The 20118-nt window shown below is 47.1% G+C and overlaps 1 protein-coding gene across 1 annotated transcript in view; it reads right to left on the reverse strand.

Annotated features, from left to right (window-relative positions):
* Positions 1-571: 571 nt before the first annotated feature.
* The window catches only part of sh3tc2 (SH3 domain and tetratricopeptide repeats 2), a 41248-nt gene continuing 21701 nt past the window's right edge, over positions 572-20118 (reverse strand). The window contains exons 14-25 of the mRNA XM_031791350.1: positions 19672-19973; positions 19218-19449; positions 18724-19050; positions 17278-17498; positions 16275-16441; positions 12602-12779; positions 11539-11689; positions 10536-10658; positions 10092-10242; positions 9705-9901; positions 8247-8539; positions 572-902 (exon numbers count right to left, since the gene is read on the reverse strand). Coding sequence (XP_031647210.1) covers positions 572-902; positions 8247-8539; positions 9705-9901; positions 10092-10242; positions 10536-10658; positions 11539-11689; positions 12602-12779; positions 16275-16441; positions 17278-17498; positions 18724-19050; positions 19218-19449; positions 19672-19973 — 2673 coding nt within the window. The remainder of the gene's footprint in view (positions 903-8246; positions 8540-9704; positions 9902-10091; positions 10243-10535; positions 10659-11538; positions 11690-12601; positions 12780-16274; positions 16442-17277; positions 17499-18723; positions 19051-19217; positions 19450-19671; positions 19974-20118) is intronic.

The raw sequence follows: 20118 nt of genomic DNA on the forward strand, positions 1-20118 counted from the left end.
CGCATATTCTTGGTAGCATTTGAAAGGAAACACTTTGAAATTTGTGGAAATGTGAATTGAATGTAGGAGAATATAACACCATAGATCTGGTAGAAGAAAATACAAAGCAAAACAACTGTTTTTTTCTACCACCATATTTGAAATGCAACAGAAAGGTCCCACGACTCTGATTGTAATTCCAATGGCGTCCACAAGATGGCACCAGTGTGTGTGCAAAGTTTCAGAATGGTAACTTGAAGAATGAGCAAGCTACATGACATTTAGTATGAAGTCACCGAGGTGTCCTTCACGATTTGCCGAAATGTACCCAAGTGGCCTCCGAGTGGCCGAATTGGTCAATTGAAAGATTTTCAAGAACATAACTATAGAAAACATACAGAAATGCTATGCTAATAAAAAATACAGGTTTACACACTCCAGGGAATATCAAACATTAAACACCTCCTTTAGTCTCTATCCCCCTGCGGTCATCAGCTGTGGGCCGTCCCCTTAGGCGGTTCCCCGACTCAACCCGGCTACCCTTCCGCAGGGCCTCAGTGTTCTGATGAGCCTCCATTGCTTCCAGGGGGTCCTACAAGGTCTGGGGCTTGCATAGACTCACAGCCCTCTTCATGTTGTGGGGTAGCGCACTTAAGAAGCGATCCATGACCACTTTGTCTACGATGGAGAGGGTATATCCGTCGGTTAGGAGCCATACCCTGATGATGTGCAGTAGGTCATCTGGGCTCGGGGGGACCAGTTGGGTCCACCGGGCCTGGCTGTACCCATAGCGGCAGAGTATCTCCCGTTTGAGTCCGTCGTAGTTAGCCGCCTGTTCGATGTTACGTTCATAATACTCCTTCCGGACAGGAACGGGGCCCGAAGACTCGCCCACTTCTCCGTTGGCCACCCTTCCCAGAGTGCTGTCCGTTCAAACGTGCAGAAGTAGGTTTCCATGTCGACATCCTCCATTAGCTTTATTAAAAATTGGTTTCCTTGTCCTCATCCTCCGTTAGCTTTATTAAGAACTGGTTTCCATGTCGACATCCTCCGTTAGCTTTATTAATGACTGGTTTCCATGTCGACATCCTCCGTTAGCTTTATTAAGAACTGGTTTCCATGTCAACATCCTCCATTAGCTTTATTAAGAACTGGTTTCCATGTCAACATCCTCCATTAGCTTTATTAAGAACTGGTTTCCATGTCAACATCCTCCATTAGCTTTATTAATGACTGGTTTCCATGTCGACATCCTCCGTTAGCTTTATTAAAATCTGGTTTCCATGTAGACATCCTCCGTTAGCTTTATTAAAATCTGGTTTCCATGTCGACATCCTCCGTTAGCTTTATTAAAATCTGGTTTCCATGTCGACATCCTCCGTTAGCTTTATTAAAATCTGGTTTCCATGTCGACATCCTCCGTTAGCTTTATTAATGACTGGTTTCCATGTCGACATCCTCTGTTAGCATTTTTTTATACTTGTTTGGATGCGATTCGGTAGGCGTTCCCCCTCCTTGATTCAGACATTTTGTAGGCACTGCTCCTCCAGCATTCATCCTGAACTGCCAGTTGCGGTTGTTGGGCCAGGACTGATGATGATGCTGCGTAAATGTCAATCCTAATCTGACCACGTTGTCACATTCCCGCATTCTCCGCCACTTGTTTCAGACCAGATTCCTCCTACTCCTCTGTGAAAAAAATTGCCTTTCATTTAACCATCTTTGGTACACATTAAGTCATGAACATTCTATTCTATTGTTATGAAAATGGTCAAACACAAAAACGACAGTCTGGAAGACATCGCAGCAGAGGGAAGGGTGGAACATAGCAAGAGACAATGGAAGTGTCATAATGAAGCGCTGATGTTTAGCCAATTAAGAGGTTGTACGTGTATTTGCCTTGGCTACAGTAAGTTCACAGAGAGAGGTCAGAGCTTTCTTTCCCTCATAGGGGATCCATATCTCGTTGTCAATCAACCCCAAATGAAATTCAGAGCTTGTGTGTGTGTGTGTGTATGTGTGTGTGTGTGTGTGTGTGTGTGTGTGTGTGTGTGTGTGTGTGTGTGTGTGTGTGTGTGTGTGTGTGTGTGTGTGTGTGTGTGTGTGTGTCTGTGTGTGTGTCTGTGTGTGTGTACGTGTGTGCGTCAGGGGTTGAGGCCTCATTGGCTAGAACTCGAATCGCTAGGGGAAATGGCACTGCACAGCTTCCAGAAAACATCTGCTTTCAAACTAGGGATTTTGTGGCTAATTGAGGTAAGACAGTAATTTCTGCTCATAGGTTTTGCATGGAGGAACTACACATTGACACATCCAGCCCATAGCGGGAGGTTTGTTTAAAACATAATTACTAGTTGACAAAGTGCTGGAGCATGTCTTTAAGTTGTCACACAATAGCATTCCAAAGTACAGCACATTGTGCACCTTTGTAAAAGGTGTGTGTGTGTGTGTGTTGTATGTAGAGAGAAAGAGTGTGGGGGTCAATTCCACCTCTCTCAGCACCAGTCATCACTATTCTGCTAACCACTACAGTGTTTCCAAAACTCCTCCACTATGCTGTCACTCACACAACCCACTGCCTTCCTGGTATCAGCACAATGAAAAATGAGAGAGAAGGAGAGAGGGGGGAGAAGGAGAGAGGGGGGGAGAGAGTGGGGAGCGAGAGAGAGACAGAGAGAGATGAAACAGCACACTCAGTCTGCACCTCATGTGATGTGCTCATGTCCAGCACACATCTCCCACATACTGTTTAGATGCTGTTGTATGGAGTTGTCTGGAGTTGGCAGTTTTGTAAAAAGGGGAGTGTGTAAAATATTTTCTTTTCACTGGAACAAAACAGCCCACTGCTAATACCACGTGTCTCCTCACATCTCCTAAGACAGGCAATATGGCAGGCCCAAAGCAACTGTTCTCTGAACATTTTCCCCTGGTGAATGATGACACAAGGTAGCAGTACAACAGTTCTAGGATAGAAAAGAGGGATGTCACTGCAGCCCTGCATGCAAACACTGTTTGACCTGGCTTATAGAGACGCCAGTCAAGTCTGTGCATATAGTAACACAACAATGAGAGTGAGAGTGAGAGTGAGTGAGTGAGTGAGTGAGTGAGTGAGAGACAGAGAGAGAGAGAGAGAGAGAGAGAGAGAGAGAGAGACCACAGTGTGCAGCAAGATTTGTGACCCTCTCCAAATATGGTACTGACTCAATAGTATTGATTTCTTCCTTACAAACATGCACAGTCCTGATCACTAAAGCTCAGACAGTACCTTTAGGTCTCTGCATGCAAAACAGTCTTCAAGTGATTCAAGTCACTCTTTTCTATTTAATGAGAACCCCCCCCCCCCCCATCCCTCTGTCTCTTTCCCCAGAAGCTCTTGCCAATAGAGAGGTGCTGGAACCAGAACTTGACATACAGTACATTATAGTATACTGCCATCAGGTGGAGAAACAACAGGTTACATACCGGCTTAGTGAAATCAAGCAGCACAACAACGATCTCTACTGGTTGAAGTACTACACAGTACTACACAAGTACTACACAGTACTACACAAGTACTACACAGTACTACACAACAATATGTACATTTGATCGTGACAGTGTAGACTCTTTTAGGGGCTTTTAACACAACATTTTGAATGAAGAAATAGATGGAGAAACCAATAAGGATAATCACTGGAGAGCACACACTCCTTTCCTGCCTACTCATTTGAAGCCAGACCGCAAATGTTTGGTAATGTTTTTTCATGTTGTAGCATTTCAAGCGTTGTCAAGCATTGACCCATAAGCCTGACATGTTCCATATTTGTATATAAAAGATCACACGCGATTAGAAATGTGAACATTGCGTCAGTTGCAACCAATATTGAGAACCATATGAAGAGGTGATCTCTCAGTAAACCATCAATATGCGCTAAGATCACATGCACAGCTGATCTCATTGGCAACCACTATTGGCCACTATGGCCTCATATGGGCAAAAATCTCCTCCGTTTTCTCTCCTCCTTGACCAGAAACCAGTAAGTGGTCGAGGAGCATGTCAATTTGTCAGTAGGAAAATGGAAGACAGTGGAAGACAGTCCATAGCAGCCACCCGTCTGAGCGGTTGGCTTGTATGCCCTCACCCGTCTGAGTGATCCTGTCAGAACTTAATGTTGTCTATTACCACAACACAAATTAGAAAGTGATTAATGTGTGATACACAGGACTGGAGTTCTACAGGGAAGAAAAATACACATATGACAGTATTAAAATACTTGTAGCACAATGGGATGGAAAGGGGGATACCTAGTCAGTTGTACAACTGAATGCCTTCAACCAAAATGTGTCTTCCACATTTAACCCAACCCCTCTGAATCAGAGAGGTGCGGGGGCTGCCTTAATCTACATCCTCGGCACCTGGGGAACAGTGGGTTAACAGTGGCCTTAATCAGGGACAGAATTACAGATTTGTACCTTGTCAGTTTGGGGATTCAATCCAGCAACCTTTGGGTTACTGACCACTCTAGCCCGGCAAATACGAAGGGCTGGTATGAACAGTACCGGGCTATGCACCCCCACTGGAGACACCGTGCGCTCCATAGCATAACACGGTGTCTGCCCGGTCTCTCTAGCCCACCGGAAAGCACAGGGAGTTTGCACAGGTCTCCTACCTGGCATAGCCATACTCCCTGTAAGCCCCCCCCCCAATAATTTTTTGGGGTTGCTTCTCGGGCTTCCTTGCCAACCGTGTTCCCTGGTATCGCCGGCTCCTATCTCCTGCTGCCTCTGCTTCCTCCTTGGGGCGGCGATATTCACCAGGCTGAGCCCAGGGTCCTCTTCCGTCTAATATCATCTCCCAAGACCAGAAGTCCTTATATCGCTGCTCCTCATGATTAACAGGGAGAGTTGGCTCAGGTCTGACTCCTGACTCTGCCACTCTCTCCCTGAGCCCCCCCCCAATACATTTTTTGGGGTGACTTTCGGGTTTCGCTCTGCGCCGCCGTGTTTTCCTTTTCGACTCCATTCGCCTATAGCCTTCTTCGCACTGCTCAAGCGAATCCCATGCGGGCTCCTGCACTCTCTCTGGGTCGGCCGCCCACCTGTCGATTTCTTCCCACGTCGTATACTCCATGCAATTGCTGTCCATAACGTCCTCCCATGTCCATTCCTCCTTTCGCTTTTCCTGCGGTCGCTGCCTGTAACCACGGTTGTGTGTGGTGGGTGATTCTGTAACGGTGTTCTTCGTTTGTTGAAAGAGAGTCGGACCGAAATGCAGCGTGGTGGTTACTCATGTTCTTTAATGAAGGAAAAGGTGATGATACATGAAATAACTTAATAAATACAAAAACAACAAACGGAACGTGAAACCTAATACAGCCTATCTGGTGAACACTACACAGAGACAGGAACAATCACCCACAAAAGACAAAGCGAAACTCAGGCTACCTAAATACGGTTCCCAATCAGAGGCAACGAGAATCACCTGACAGCTGATTGAGAACCGCCTCAGGCAGCCTAGCCTATACAACACCCCTAATCAGCCGCGATCCCAAATACAACAAACCCCAATACGAAATACAACATGTAAACCCCTGTCACACCCTGGCCTGACCAAATATATAACGAAAACACAAAACACTAAGACCAAGGCGTGACAGAATCCCAGTGCTGTGCGTTAAGTCCGCCTGTTGGTTGCAAATTATCCATTGGTTTTTAGATTTAAAATGTCCAAATGATCGCTGCCTGCCTACTCTCCACCACCGTGGATAGTTTGTGGACTTATAAGAGGAGCACTATCCAGCAGGTGTGACCGAACAGTATTTGGAATGTTCCATAAAAAAATTTAGGATATTTTCCTAATATCTTTATTCATTTAATATTTCTGTGACAATATGGCCTGATATGCTGAAATGTACTATGTATTGGCCAGTGAAAAACAAACTATTTAGAAATATTGAATAGATGAAATGATCTGTTTGTTATTTAGAGTTTGTACAGTATGTTAGTGTTCGTTGCCAAATCCTTACAACTGAATAATTCAAAACAAACACTAAGCTCAAGTCATACATAACTTTAATTCAGTTATAAAAACGACATATTTACAAAAGCTTGATAAACCTCTGTAATATACAGAGTATGTAAACTACAGAAAAGTTACGCATTCATAATTACATACAGACATAATATTAATGTTAAAAAAACACACTGTCATTGCTACAGTAGACCATAGTAAAGATGGCCGACATCTTTGTCTGTGTGATGTCTGTAGGACTGATACTATCTTTATGGAGAGTGTCTGTGAGGGTGTGAACAGATCTATCATCATCCTGCTCAGTCTGTGGCTGAACAGCGTCTGTCTGTCTTTCTAACGTTACTCACACTCAACATCAACAACATGTCCGTGTCTGTAGGGCTGTCTTTGTGGGTTACCTATGTGTCTGTCTTTGAAAGGAGTCTATGTCTGTATCTGTGTCTGTGTGACTGCTGTCTGTAGGGCTGTCTTTGTGGGTTACCTCTGTGTCTGTCTTTGAAAGGAGTCTATGTCTGTATCTGTGTCTGTGTGACTGATGTCTGTAGGGCTGTCTTTGTGGGTTACCTCTGTGTCTGTCTTTGGAAGGAGTCTATGTCTGTATCTGTGTCTGTGTGACTGCTGTCTGTAGGGCTGTCTTTGTGGGTTACCTCTGTGTCTGTCTTTGAAAGGAGTCTATGTCTGTATCTGTGTCTGTGTGACTGCTGTCTGTAGGGCTGTCTTTGTGGGTTACCTCTGTGTCTGTCTTTGAGAGGAGTCTATGTCTGTATCTGTGTCTGTGTGACTGCTGTCTGTAGGGTTGTCTTTGTGGGTTATCTCTGTGTCTGTCTTTGAGAGGAGTCTATGTCTGTATCTGTGTATGTGTGACTGCTGTCTGTAGGGCTGTCTTTGTGAGATACCTCTGTGTCTGTCTTTGATAGGAGTCTATGTCTGTATCTGTGTCTGTGTGACTGCTGTCTGTAGGGCCGTCTTTGTGGGTTATCTCTGTGTCTGTCTTTGAGAGGAGTCTATGTCTGTATCTGTGTATGTGTGACTGCTGTCTGTAGGGCTGTCTTTGTAGGGTGTGTCTGTATCTGTGTCTGTGGCCGTTGAGTCGCTATGTTTGATGCATGTTTCTGTTGGCATAGTCTCAGTGTTGTTAGGGTCACAAGGTATTCTGTCTATGCTGCCAGTGTCCTCTGTTATTGTAGTGTCTACAAATGCACTGCTTGTTGTTGTATAGTCATTCTGTGTGTGTTCAACGTCTGCTTGACAAGGGCTTGTGTCTGTAGTGTCAGTGTCTTGGTCTATGTGAGTAGCCCATGGGAGGATCTTGTCTGGATTTGAGTTACTGGTGTCTCTGTCTATTTTAAACGCATCAGAATCGGCTTCATGGTTATCTGCATTGGTGTGACTGCTATCCTTACAGTTAGCATCTTTGGAATTTGCTTCTGCAACGATAGAGTCACCACATCCAGTCTCAGTCTCTGGTTCTCTCTTTTTGGTAACTGGATGCTGTTTCTCTGTAGTGTCTGGGTGTCCTATCTCTGTCTCTCCCCTCTCTGTGTCTCCAAGTCCTGTGTGTTGTCCCTCTGTGTCTCCCCTCTCTGTGTCTCCAAGTCCTGTGTGTTGTCCCTCTGTGTCTCCCCTCTCCATGTCTCCAAGTCCTGTGTGTTGTCCCTCTGTGTCTCTCCCCTCCATGTCCTGTAGTCCAGCTGGCTCCAAACTCAGGCTCTGTGCACTGTCCATGTCAATAGCCTCTTTGGGGATAGTATCTGTATGCTCACTGCATCCAGTCTCTGACTCGGTCTCCTCCATAACTGTTTTTCTCGTCTCCAGGTCTGTATCACATGTTACTACTCCTCTCCCCTCTGTCTCTTCTCTCCCCTCTGTCTCTGTCTCTCCTCTCCCCTCCATCTCTCCTCTCCCCTCTGTCTCTTCTCTTCCCTCTGTCTCTGTCTCTCCTCTCCCCTCTGTCTCTTCTCTTCCCTCTGTCTCTGTCTCTCCTCTCCCCTCTGTCTCTTCTCTTCCCTCTGTCTCTGTCTCTCCTCTCCCCTCCATCTCTCCTCTGCCCTCCGTCTCTTCTCTTCCCTCTGTCTCTTCTCTTCCCTCTGTCTCTGTCTCTCCTCTCCCCTCCATCTCTCCTCTTCCCTCTGTCTCTGTCTCTCCTCTCCCCTCCATCTCTCCTCTGCCCTCCGTCTCTTCTCTTCCCTCTGTCTCTTCTCTTCCCTCTGTCTCTGTCTCTCCTCTCCCCTCCATCTCTCCTCTTCCCTCTGTCTCTTCTCTTCCCTCTGTCTCTTCTCTTCCCTCTGTCTCTGTCTCTCCTTTGCCCTCCATCTCTCCTCTCCACTCCTCTGTCTCTCCTTCCCTCCCATCCATCTCTTCCAGCCCAGAGAGTTCCCTCCTCAGGCTCTGTGCTCTTTCCCTGTAAGCCTGGCAGAGGAGTGGGTCTGGCATATGGTTGGCATGGATCTCTGCCAGCTTCATGTAGACCACATACAGCGCCTGCGGGTTGGCACGGTCCTCCAGGGCAGCAGCTAGAGCCAGCTGGAAGTAGCCCACCGAGTCATAGGCATCCTGGGGAGAAGGAGGGTGGGGGAGATGGAGGAGAGGAGGGAGGGGGGGGGGTATGGGGGGAGAGGAGGAGGACAGAGGTGTTGGGAATAATTGGCCTTTTAGGTAATGTATTCATTAATAGCTTTAAAGGGTTTGTTACTATCTATCAGTGGTGTAAAGTACTTAAGTAAAAATACTTTAAAGTACTACTTAAGTCGTTTTTTGGAGTATCTGTACTTTACTATTTATATTTTTGACAACTTTTACTTTTACTTCACTACATTCCTAAAGAAAATCTGTACTTTTTACTCCATACATTTTCCCTGACACCCAAAAGTACTCGTTATATTTTGAATGCTTAGCAGGACAGGAAAATGGTCTAATTCAAGCACTTATCAAGAGAACATCCCTGATTGTCACACCCTGATCTGTTTCACCTGTCCTCGTGATTGTCTCCACCCCCTCCTGGTGTCGCTTATTTTTCCCAGTGTATTTATCCCTGTGTTTCATGTCTCTCTGACAGTTCGTCTTGTATGTTTCCAAGTCAACCAGCGTTTTTCTCGTTCTCCTGCTTTTTGCATTCTCCTTATTCTAGTCCTCCTGGTTTTGACCTTTGCCTGTTTCTGGACTTTCAGACCATTCTGCCTGCCTTGACCACGAGCCTGTCTGCCACTCTATACCTCCTGGACTGATCTGGTTTTGACCTTTTTGCCTGTCCACGACCCTTCTCTTGCCTACCCCTTCGGATGAATAAACATTGTAAGACTCCAACCATCTGCCTCCTGTGTCTGCATGTGGTCACGCCTTGTGCCTTGATATGCTTATCCCTACTGACTCTGATTTGGAGGACTCACTAAACATAAATGCTTAATTTGTAAATTTTGTCTGAGTGTTGTAGTGTGCCCCTCCTGACTATCTGTAAATTTAAAAAACAAGAAAATCATTAGATTTTTACTCAAGTAGTATTTTACTGGGTGACTTTCACTTTTACTTGAGTAATTTTCGGTTAAGGTATCTTTACTTTTACTCAAGAATGACAATTGGGTACTTTTTCCACCACTGCTATCTCTCTCTCCTCTCTCACATGCTGTAGTGCTATTAAACTGGAAAGCCTATACAGATGAATGAACTACCGATAGTAAAGACAATCAGCAGTACTTCTGCCCTTCAGAGCTGGGGCCTTTACCTTTAGTTTGTGCAGGGTCAGATCCCCCAGCCTGCAGTAGAGCTTGGTGTAGTATCTAGCCTCCAGGGGGTGCTGCAGTACAGCAGGGCTGAGAGACAGAGACTTGAGGTAGTAGTTCTCTGTCATCTCATACTGCTCCAGACTGTAGTACACTGTAGCCAGACGGTGGTACGCTGCGCGCTCATTCACACACACACCTGGAGGACAATAACATCACAGGATGGTTATCTACATGAATGGAATGAACAGATTCAAACCAAGATTGGTTGTCCTGGTTATAGGAAGCAGACCAGTAGCTGGAAGCTGAAGGGTTGCTGCTTCAAATCCCGGTCCAGGTAATAAAAGTGTCCCTCCCTCCCTCCCTCCCTCCCTCCCTCCCTACATTACCTGTTTTGGTACTGATCTGTACAGCCAGAATGGCGTACTGTAGAGCCTCTTCATACTCTTCCTGGGTCATCAGTAGTTCAGTCAGTTTACTCAGCAGTCTGAACTCTGAGTGGACGTCATGGATGCTCCGAGCAAACGGGAGACTGCCGTCCTAAAACAAGAGTAGAGAACCACTGGTGTCATAATGTGTTGCTTTTAACAGGCTCAGGCCATGGTATAAAGCCTGTTATAAATGTGTGTAAAATGGCACACTAGTCCAATTAAAATCGTATGTGTCACTCATTTTCCAATTGAACTGAAACTATTATACAGTAACTTTGAAATACATGTTACCAATAAGTCATAACAATCTGTAATCTCATGGAGGAGATGGACCCTCCACAACCTCATTTCCTCCTCTGGTGATCAATAAAGTTCAATTCAATAACATCCCCTCATCCACACCCTGTAGAAGGGCAGTGACGCCAGTCTGTTCCTGTGGCCTTTGAAGAAGATATCTCCTGCCTCCTCGTAGATACTCATGGCGAAGCGAGGGTCATTCATCCTCAGGGCTGTCTTCACCGCTGCCTGCAAGTCAATCAGAATCAATCCATAATCAATACACCACCATATTAAGGGGGGAACATCATATTAAGGGGGGAACATCTCGTATGGTATTTACATTTTGGAAAATGCCAAAGTACCAGTAACATGTGGCATATACTTCATTAAACTCTTACCTTCTTGTTTGGCATTTGGATCATGCAACGCAGGATGTTGTAAACAAGGTTTATAGAGAGACAGATATTGTGACATCATATGATAAAACGTGTTATGAAGATGATATGATCCAGTGTGATTATAGGTCAGGTATGGGGAGAAGATGGTTATCACTGTGGTTGTTGACTGATAAGAGTCCATAATGTTCATGTTCATGCAGACACACATAGAGAGACTAATTTACTTCCTTCTTTCTCTCCTCTTCTATCTTTCATTCTCCTCTTTGCCTTCTCTACTTCTTCTCCTCCGTTCCTTCCCCTCTCTCATGGTGGTACAGGTCAACCAGTTAATCTTTGTGGATGAGGTAATAGATTTCGCTCTGTCCCTTTCTCTCTTCTCCCTTTCTCTATTCCCCCTTTCTCTATTCCCCCTTTCTCTCTTCCCCCTTTCTCTATTCCCCCTTTCTCTCTTCTCCCTTTCTCTATTCCCCCTTTCTCTATTCCCCCTTTCTCTCTTCCCCCTTTCTCTATTCCCCCTTTCTCTCTTCCCCCTTTCTCTATTCCCCCTTTCTCTCTTCCCCCTTTCTCTATTCCCCCTTTCTCTCTTCTCCCTTTCTCTATTCCCCCTTTCTCTCTTCTCCCTTTCTCTATTCCCCCTTTCTCTATTCCCCCTTTCTCTCTTCCCCCTTTCTCTATTCCCCCTTTCTTTATTCCCCCTTTCTATTTTCCCCCTTTCTCTCTGGACTCACCTGTAGGTACATGTCCGCCAGTTCGTCTTCACGGATGAGGTAGTAGATGCGTCCCACCTGAAGCCACGTCTCTGACTCTTCCTCTCTCTTCCCCAAGTCAATGGAGATACGCAGACTCTGCTTACTGTAGTCCAGAGACTTCCTCGATGATCTGTTTGAAATGAAGAACTTTATTAATCCTCAGACACTGCTTAGTGTAGGCCAGTGACTTCCTCGAAGACCTGAGAATAGCAAAACAGTAATTCACTCCAAATAAGTTATTTTGCAGTGTTGATAGGGAGAGAGAGACACAGCGTGAAAGACAGAGAGAGAGAGATCAGAATTGAGACAGATATACAAACCTACTTCTCAGTATTGAGGGACAGGTAGAGACAGACAGTGATATACAAACCTACTTCTCAGTATTGAGGGAGAGGTAGAGAGACAGACAGACAGATATACAAACCTACTTCTCAGTATTGAGGGACAGGTAGAGACAGACAGTGATATACAAACCTACTTCTCAGTATTGAGGGAGAGGTAGAGAGACAGACAGACATATATACAAACCTACTTCTCAGTATTGAGGGACAGGTAGAGACAGACAGATATACAAACCTACTTCTCAGTATTGAGGGACAGGTAGAGACAGACAGACATATATACAAACCTACTTCTCAGTATTGAGGGAGAGGTAGAGAGACAGACAGACAGATATATTAACCTACTTCTCAGTATTGAGGGACAGGTAGAGACAGACAGATATATAAACCTACTTCTCAGTATTGAGGGAGAGGTAGAGACAGAAAGACAGATATATTAACCTACTTCTCAGTATTGAGGGAGAGGTAGAGACAGACAGACAGATATATTAACCTACTTCTCAATATTGAGGGAGAGGTAGAGAAAGACAGACAGATATATTAACCTACTTCTCAGTATTGAGGGAGAGGTAGAGAAAGACAGACAGATATATAAACCTACTTCTCAGTATTGAGGGAGAGGTAGAGACAGACAGATATATAAACCTACTTCTCAGTATTGAGGGAGAGGTAGAGACAGACAGACAGATATATTAACCTACTTCTCAGTATTGAGGGACAGGTAGAGGCTACTGAGGATCTCTAGATATTCTCCCTCTAGTCTCTTGTCCTTCAGGTCCCTGGACACAGACACACAGTGCTCATAGTAGAGGATACTCTGTCCATACAGCAGCACGTCGGCATAGTGACGACTCAGGACTTTAGCCACCACCATCTGACCTAGAGAGAGAGAGAGGACAGAGGACTGATAGTGGCTACTTTTGATTAACATGCAATAATCGTCATTGATTGTTGTCTTTCATAGTTTGGTTGAACTAGCGTTAATGTTAGGTTTTGGATTAGGGTTAGTTTTGACAGTATTATTAAACGTGTCAGTTCCTGGCCTGGAGGGTTAGGGTCAAGGTAACTCACTATGGAGAGTCCTGGCCTGGAGGGTTAGGGTCAAGGTAACTCACTATGGAGAGTCCTGGCCTGGAGGGTTAGGGTCAAGGTAACTCACTATGGAGGTTCCTGGCCTGGAGGGTTAGGGTCAAGGTAACTCACTATGGAGAGTCCTGGCCTGGAGGGTTAGGGTCAAGGTAACTCACTATGGAGGTTCCTGGCCTGGAGGGTTAGGGTTAAGGTAACTCACTATGGAGAGTCCTGGCCTGGAGGGTTAGGGTTAAGGTAACTCACTATGGAGAGTCCTGGCCTGGAGGGTTAGGGTCAAGGTAACTCACTATGGAGGTTCCTGGCCTGGAGGGTTAGGGTTAAGGTAACTCACTATGGAGAGTCCTGGCCTGGAGGGTTAGGGTTAAGGTAACTCACTATGGAGGTTCCTGGCCTGGAGGGTTAGGGTCAAGGTAACTCACTATGGAGGTTCCTGGCCTGGAGGGTTAGGGTCAAGGTAACTCACTATGGAGGTTCCTGGCCTGGAGGGTTAGGGTTAAGGTAACTCACTATGGAGGTTCCTGGCCTGGAGGGTTAGGGTTAAGGTAACTCACTATGGAGGTTCCTGGCCTGGAGGGTTAGGGTCAAGGTAACTCACTATGGAGGTTCCTGGCCTGGAGGGTTTAGGGTTAAGGTAACTCACTATGGAGGTTCCTGGCCTGGAGGGTTAGGGTTAAGGTAACTCACTATGGAGGTTCCTGGCCTGGAGGGTTAGGGTTAAGGTAACTCACTATGGAGGTTCCTGGCCTGGAGGGTTAGGGTCAAGGTAACTCACTATGGAGGTTCCTGGCCTGGAGGGTTAGGGTCAAGGTAACTCACTATGGAGGTTCCTGGCCTGGAGGGTTTAGGGTTAAGGTAACTCACTATGGAGAGTCCTGGCCTGGAGGGTTAGGGTCAAGGTAACTCACTATGGAGAGTCCTGGCCTGGAGGGTTAGGGTTAAGGTAACTCACTATGGAGAGTCCTGGCCTGGAGGGTTAGGGTCAAGGTAACTCACTATGGAGAGTCCTGGCCTGGAGGGTTAGGGTCAAGGTAACTCACTATGGAGAGTCCTGGCCTGGAGGGTTAGGGTTAAGGTAACTCACTATGGAGAGTCCTGGCCTGGAGGGTTAGGGTCAAGGTAACTCACTATGGAGAGTCCTGGCCTGGAGGGTTAGGGTCAAGGTAACTCACTATGGAGGTTCCTGGCCTGGAGGGTTAGGGTCAAGGTAACTCACTATGGAGAGTCCTGGCCTGGAGGGTTAGGGTCAAGGTAACTCACTATGGAGAGTCCTGGCCTGGAGGGTTAGGGTTAAGGTAACTCACTATGGAGGTTCCTGGCCTGGAGGGTTAGGGTTAAGGTAACTCACTATGGAGGTTCCTGGCCTGGAGGGTTAGGGTTAAGGTAACTCACTATGGAGGTTCCTGGCCTGGAGGGTTAGGGTTAAGGTAACTCACTATGGAGAGTCCTGGCCTGGAGGGTTAGGGTTAAGGTAACTCACTATGGAGAGTCCTGGCCTGGAGGGTTAGGGTTAAGGTAACTCACTATGGAGGTTCCTGGCCTGGAGGGTTAGGGTCAAGGTAACTCACTATGGAGGTTCCTGGCCTGGAGGGTTAGGGTCAAGGTAACTCACTATGGAGAGTCCTGGCCTGGAGGGTTAGGGTCAAGGTAACTCACTATGGAGAGTCCTGGCCTGGAGGGTTAGGGTCAAGGTAACTCACTATGGAGGTTCCTGGCCTGGAGGGTTAGGGTCAAGGTAACTCACTATGGAGGTTCCTGGCCTGGAGGGTTAGGGTCAAGGTAACTCACTATGGAGGTTCCTGGCCTGGAGGGTTAGGGTCAAGGTAACTCACTATGGAGGTTCCTGGCCTGGAGGGTTAGGGTTAAGGTAACTCACTATGGAGGTTCCTGGCCTGGAGGGTTAGGGTTAAGGTAACTCACTATGGAGGTTCCTGGCCTGGAGGGTTAGGGTTAAGGTAACTCACTATGGAGGTTCCTGGCCTGGAGGGTTAGGGTTAAGGTAACTCACTATGGAGGTTCCTGGCCTGGAGGGTTAGGGTCAAGGTAACTCACTATGGAGAGTCCTGGCCTGGAGGGTTAGGGTCAAGGTAACTCACTATGGAGAGTCCTGGCCTGGAGGGTTAGGGTCAAGGTAACTCACTATGGAGAGTCCTGGCCTGGAGGGTTAGGGTCAAGGTAACTCACTATGGAGGTTCCTGGCCTGGAGGGTTAGGGTTAAGGTAACTCACTATGGAGGTTCCTGGCCTGGAGGGTTAGGGTTAAGGTAACTCACTATGGAGAGTCCTGGCCTGGAGGGTTAGGGTCAAGGTAACTCACTATGGAGGTTCCTGGCCTGGAGGGTTAGGGTCAAGGTAACTCACTATGGAGGTTCCTGGCCTGGAGGGTTAGGGTCAAGGTAACTCACTATGGAGAGTCCTGGCCTGGAGGGTTAGGGTCAAGGTAACTCACTATGGAGAGTCCTGGCCTGGAGGGTTAGGGTCAAGGTAACTCACTATGGAGGTTCCTGGCCTGGAGGGTTAGGGTCAAGGTAACTCACTATGGAGGTTCCTGGCCTGGAGGGTTAGGGTCAAGGTAACTCACTATGGAGGTTCCTGGCCTGGAGGGTTAGGGTCAAGGTAACTCACTATGGAGAGTCCTGGCCTGGAGGGTTAGGGTCAAGGTAACTCACTATGGAGAGTCCTGGCCTGGAGGGTTAGGGTCAAGGTAACTCACTATGGAGGTTCCTGGCCTGGAGGGTTAGGGTTAAGGTAACTCACTATGGAGGTTCCTGGCCTGGAGGGTTAGGGTTAAGGTAACTCACTATGGAGGTTCCTGGCCTGGAGGGTTAGGGTTAAGGTAACTCACTATGGAGGTTCCTGGCCTGGAGGGTTTAGGGTTAAGGTAACTCACTATGGAGAGTCCTGGCCTGGAGGGTTAGGGTCAAGGTAACTCACTATGGAGAGTCCTGGCCTGGAGGGTTAGGGTCAAGGTAACTCACTATGGAGAGTCCTGGCCTGGAGGGTTAGGGTCAAGGTAACTCACTATGGAGGTTCCTGGCCTGGAGGGTTAGGGTTAAGGTAACTCACTATGGAGGTTCCTGGCCTGGAGGGTTAGGGTCAAGGTAACTCACTATGGAGGTTCCTGGCGTGGAGGGTTAGGGTTAAGGTAACTCACTATGGAGGTTCCTGGCCTGGAGGGTTAGGGTTAAGGTAACTCACTATGGAGGTTCCTAGCGTGGAGGGTTAGGGTTAAGGTAACACACTATGGAGGTTCCTGGCCTGGAGGGTTAGGGTTAAGGTAACTCACTATGGAGGTTCCTGGCCTGGAGGGATATGAGGAGGCCCATCTCAAAACACAGCCTGACGTCCTGGCTCCTCCCCCTGTCCTTGTAGCTCCGCCCCAGCCATAGGTAGGTCTGGACGTGCTCCTCGTCAACGGGACTCTCCCAGATCTCCAGGAACAACCACAGAGACCTGAGGGAAATACAGTAGAAAACAGTTCCACTCATTCAACGGGTTACAACCATGTAGATATACAGACCAGTCTCACTCAGCAGGTTACAACCATGTAGATACAGACCAGTCTCACTCAGCAGTTTACAACCATGTAGATACAGACCAGTCTCACTCAGCAGGTTACAACCATGTAGATACAGACCAGTATCACTCAGCAGGTTACAACCATGTAGATATAAAGACCAGTCTCACTCAGCAGGTTACAACCATGTAGATACAGACCAGTCTCACTCAGCAGGTTACAACCATGTAGATACAGACCAGTCTCACTCAGCAGGTTACAACCATGTAGATACAGACCAGTCTCACTCAGCAGGTTACAACCATGTAGATACAGACCAGTCTCACTCAGCAGGTTACAACCATGTAGATACAGACCAGTCTCACTCAGCAGGTTTCAACCATGTAGATACAGACCAGTCTCACTCAGCAGGTTACAACCATGTAGATACAGACCAGTCTCACTCAGCAGGTTACAACCATGTAGATACAGACCAGTCTCACTCAGCAGGTTACAACCATGTAGATACAGACCAGTCTCACTCAGCAGGTTACAACCATGTAGATACAGACCAGTCTCACTCAGCAGGTTACAACCATGTAGATACAGACCAGTCTCACTCAGCAGGTTACAACCATGTAGATACAGACACTAACATTCTAACATGAACTGTAAAGAATTAATAATATTTCAAACGTAACACTCATGGATGTAAGCATCCACCTACTGTTCACACACACACACAACTGACCCACTGCCCCATCCACCCCACACACCCTCCCTCCTTGCTGACCTGAATAGGAATCGTTCTGCCAGTGTGGGTGCCCCCACGCCCAGTGCCAGGCAGCCTAGGTTGGCGAGGGCCAGGGCCTGGTTCCTCTGGTTGCCACTCTCCCTGGAGATGGTGAGGGCGTGGTGGAGGTGGCTTCCGGCCTCTGCGATGCGACCCTGTTGCCGCAGACACAGAGCCAGCAGGTTGTGGACCACTCCCCTCTGGGTCGGGCTGTCGGTTCCCTGATAGAAAGGAGAGGAGATAGAGGTATGATTGATTCATTGATTACAAGATCTTTACAAGTCCTGTTAAAAACTACTGTAACACGAGCAGGTGGCAAGGCAGAGCTGCTACCTTGTTCCTTACATCTGACCAGTTCTTTCAGAGCTAAACAAGTGTACAGTGGATGAGGACTAGGGGTCAATGTTGACTATGGTAATAATACTCACAATAGTTTAGAGATATCTGTAATGTAGTTAGTTACCTTTAATAGTTACCTGTAGAGACCATAGTTACCTGTAGAGACTGTAGTTATATGTAGACACTGTAGTTACCTGTAGAGACTGTAGTTACCTGTAGACACTGTAGTTACCTGTAGAGACTGTAGTTACCTGTAGAGACTGTAGTTACCTGTAGACACTGTAGTTACCTGTAGAGACTGTAGTTACCTGTAGAGACCGTAGTTACCTGTAGAGACTGTAGTTACCTGTAGAGACTGTAGTTAACCGTAGAGACTGTAGTTACCTGTAGAGACTGTAGTTACCTGTAGAGACCGTAGTTATCTGTAGAGACTGTAGTTACCTGTAGAGACTGTAGTTACCTGTAGACGCTGTAGTTACCTGTAGAGACTGTAGTTACCTGTAGACACTGTAGTTACCTGTAGAGACTGTAGTTACCTGTAGAGACCGTAGTTACCTGTAGAGACCGTAGTTATCTGTAGAGACTGTAGTTACCTGTAGAGACTGTAGTTACCTGTAGACGCTGTAGTTACCTGTAGAGACTGTAGTTACCTGTAGAGACTGACTGTAGTTACCTGTAGACACTGTAGTTACCTGCAGAGACTGTAGTTACCCGTAGAGACTGTAGTTAACCGTAGAGACTGTAGTTACCTGTAGAGACTGTAGTTACCTGTAGACGCTGTAGTTACCTGTAGACACTGTAGTTACCTGTAGAGACTGTAGTTACCTGTAGAGACTGACTGTAGTTACCCATAGAGACTGACTGTAGTTACCCGTAGAGACTGTAGTTAACCGTAGAGACTGCAGTTACCTGTAGAGACTGTAGTTACCTGTAGACGCTGTAGTTACCTGTAGAGACTGTAGTTACCTGTAGAGACTGACTGTAGTTACCCATAGAGACTGACTGTAGTTACCTGCAGAGACTGTAGTTACCTGCAGAGACTGTAGTTACCCGTAGAGGCTGTAGTTACCTGTAGAGACTGTGGTTACCTGTAGAGGCTGTAGTTACCTGTAGAGACTGCAGTAGTGGCTGCAGGGTGTGCTGTGCCCTCTCAGGCTCTCCCGTCAGGACTAACAACCATCCCAGCAGTACTGAAGCCTCGAACCCCTCCTCCTCGTTGATACCTCCCCCGGTCTGTACAGCCTGCTGGGCACAGGGCAGGGCCTTCACCAGGGCGCCGTGTTGCTGGTACACACAGGCCAAGCCCAGACACAGGTCCCTCTGGGTCTTAAGGTCCTCACCCCGCTCCGCAATGGCCAGAGCCTGCTGAAGATACACCACGATCTGGGCGGGGAGGAGAGACGTCCCCTCTTTCCATCGCGGATTCAGACGCACCTATGGAAAATGTACATGTAAAACATTTAAAGAACGATATGTTATTTCAAATTTTTTGGTTTGTGTGTCGGATATTTCCAATGTGTCTGTTGTATACTTTGTATCAATATGTCATTTGTTTTTGGAATATTAGAATGTGATGACCTAACAAACAAACCGTAGCCTACCGAGTTCCTGCTGAACAGTTCTATCCTGTGGAAGGCGTCTTGTAGTGAGTGATCCTGTCCAGAGTCAAGGCTGAGTGATGCCAGGGCCAGGTAGGGCATGTATTTACGGTGGTAGAGCCGGGACAGGAGCCAGTTGAGGTCCAGGGGGGCGATGGGGCGCCCCTCCTCAGCAGACAGGGTAACGGTGAGGAACTGGAGGCGCTCCACGAAGGGCAGGGCGTCATCTATCTTTCTGTATTAATAATCGTACAAATAATAACTATATATTTGATTTATAACAAATTTTTCACAGATATATCAAAACAAAGGACACAGAGTGTGTCCAACATGGCACCCTATTCACTATATAGTGCACCATATTTGACCAGAGCACTATGGGACCTGGTCAAAATAATTGCACCATATAGGGAATTGGATGCCATTTGGGAGCATTGACAACACAGACAACACCAACCTAAGGAGGAGGAAGAGGCTGGCGGTGAGGTAACAGACCCGTGCCTCCAGGTGTTTGTCCCCTTCCACCACAGACCTCCGCAGCACCAGCATCAGCAGCTCAAACTCATCCAGGGAGGTGAAGGTGTGTCTGGGGAGACAGAGGAGCAGAGCACTGGCCTTCTCCAGGGTCGGGGGCAGCTTGTCGGCCATCTTCTGTTTGAGGTAGATGGCTGTGAGGTTGGTGTACAGGGCGATGAGGAGAGGGAGGTCAGAGAAACCGTCAACAGAGACGCCAAGGGCTTCCTCGTAATACACACGGGCCTGGGAGAGAGGGATGGGAGATTAACATTTAAGTTCATTTAAGAGCACACTCATATGTGTGCTCTTAAATGAACTTTTAGTGCTCTTATGTGCTCTTAAATGAACATATTATGTATGTGTGTTTGTGTGTGTATGCGTAAATGTG

This window comes from Oncorhynchus kisutch, linkage group LG15, assembly GCF_002021735.2.
Source record: "Oncorhynchus kisutch isolate 150728-3 linkage group LG15, Okis_V2, whole genome shotgun sequence".
Lineage (NCBI taxonomy): Eukaryota > Metazoa > Chordata > Actinopteri > Salmoniformes > Salmonidae > Oncorhynchus > Oncorhynchus kisutch.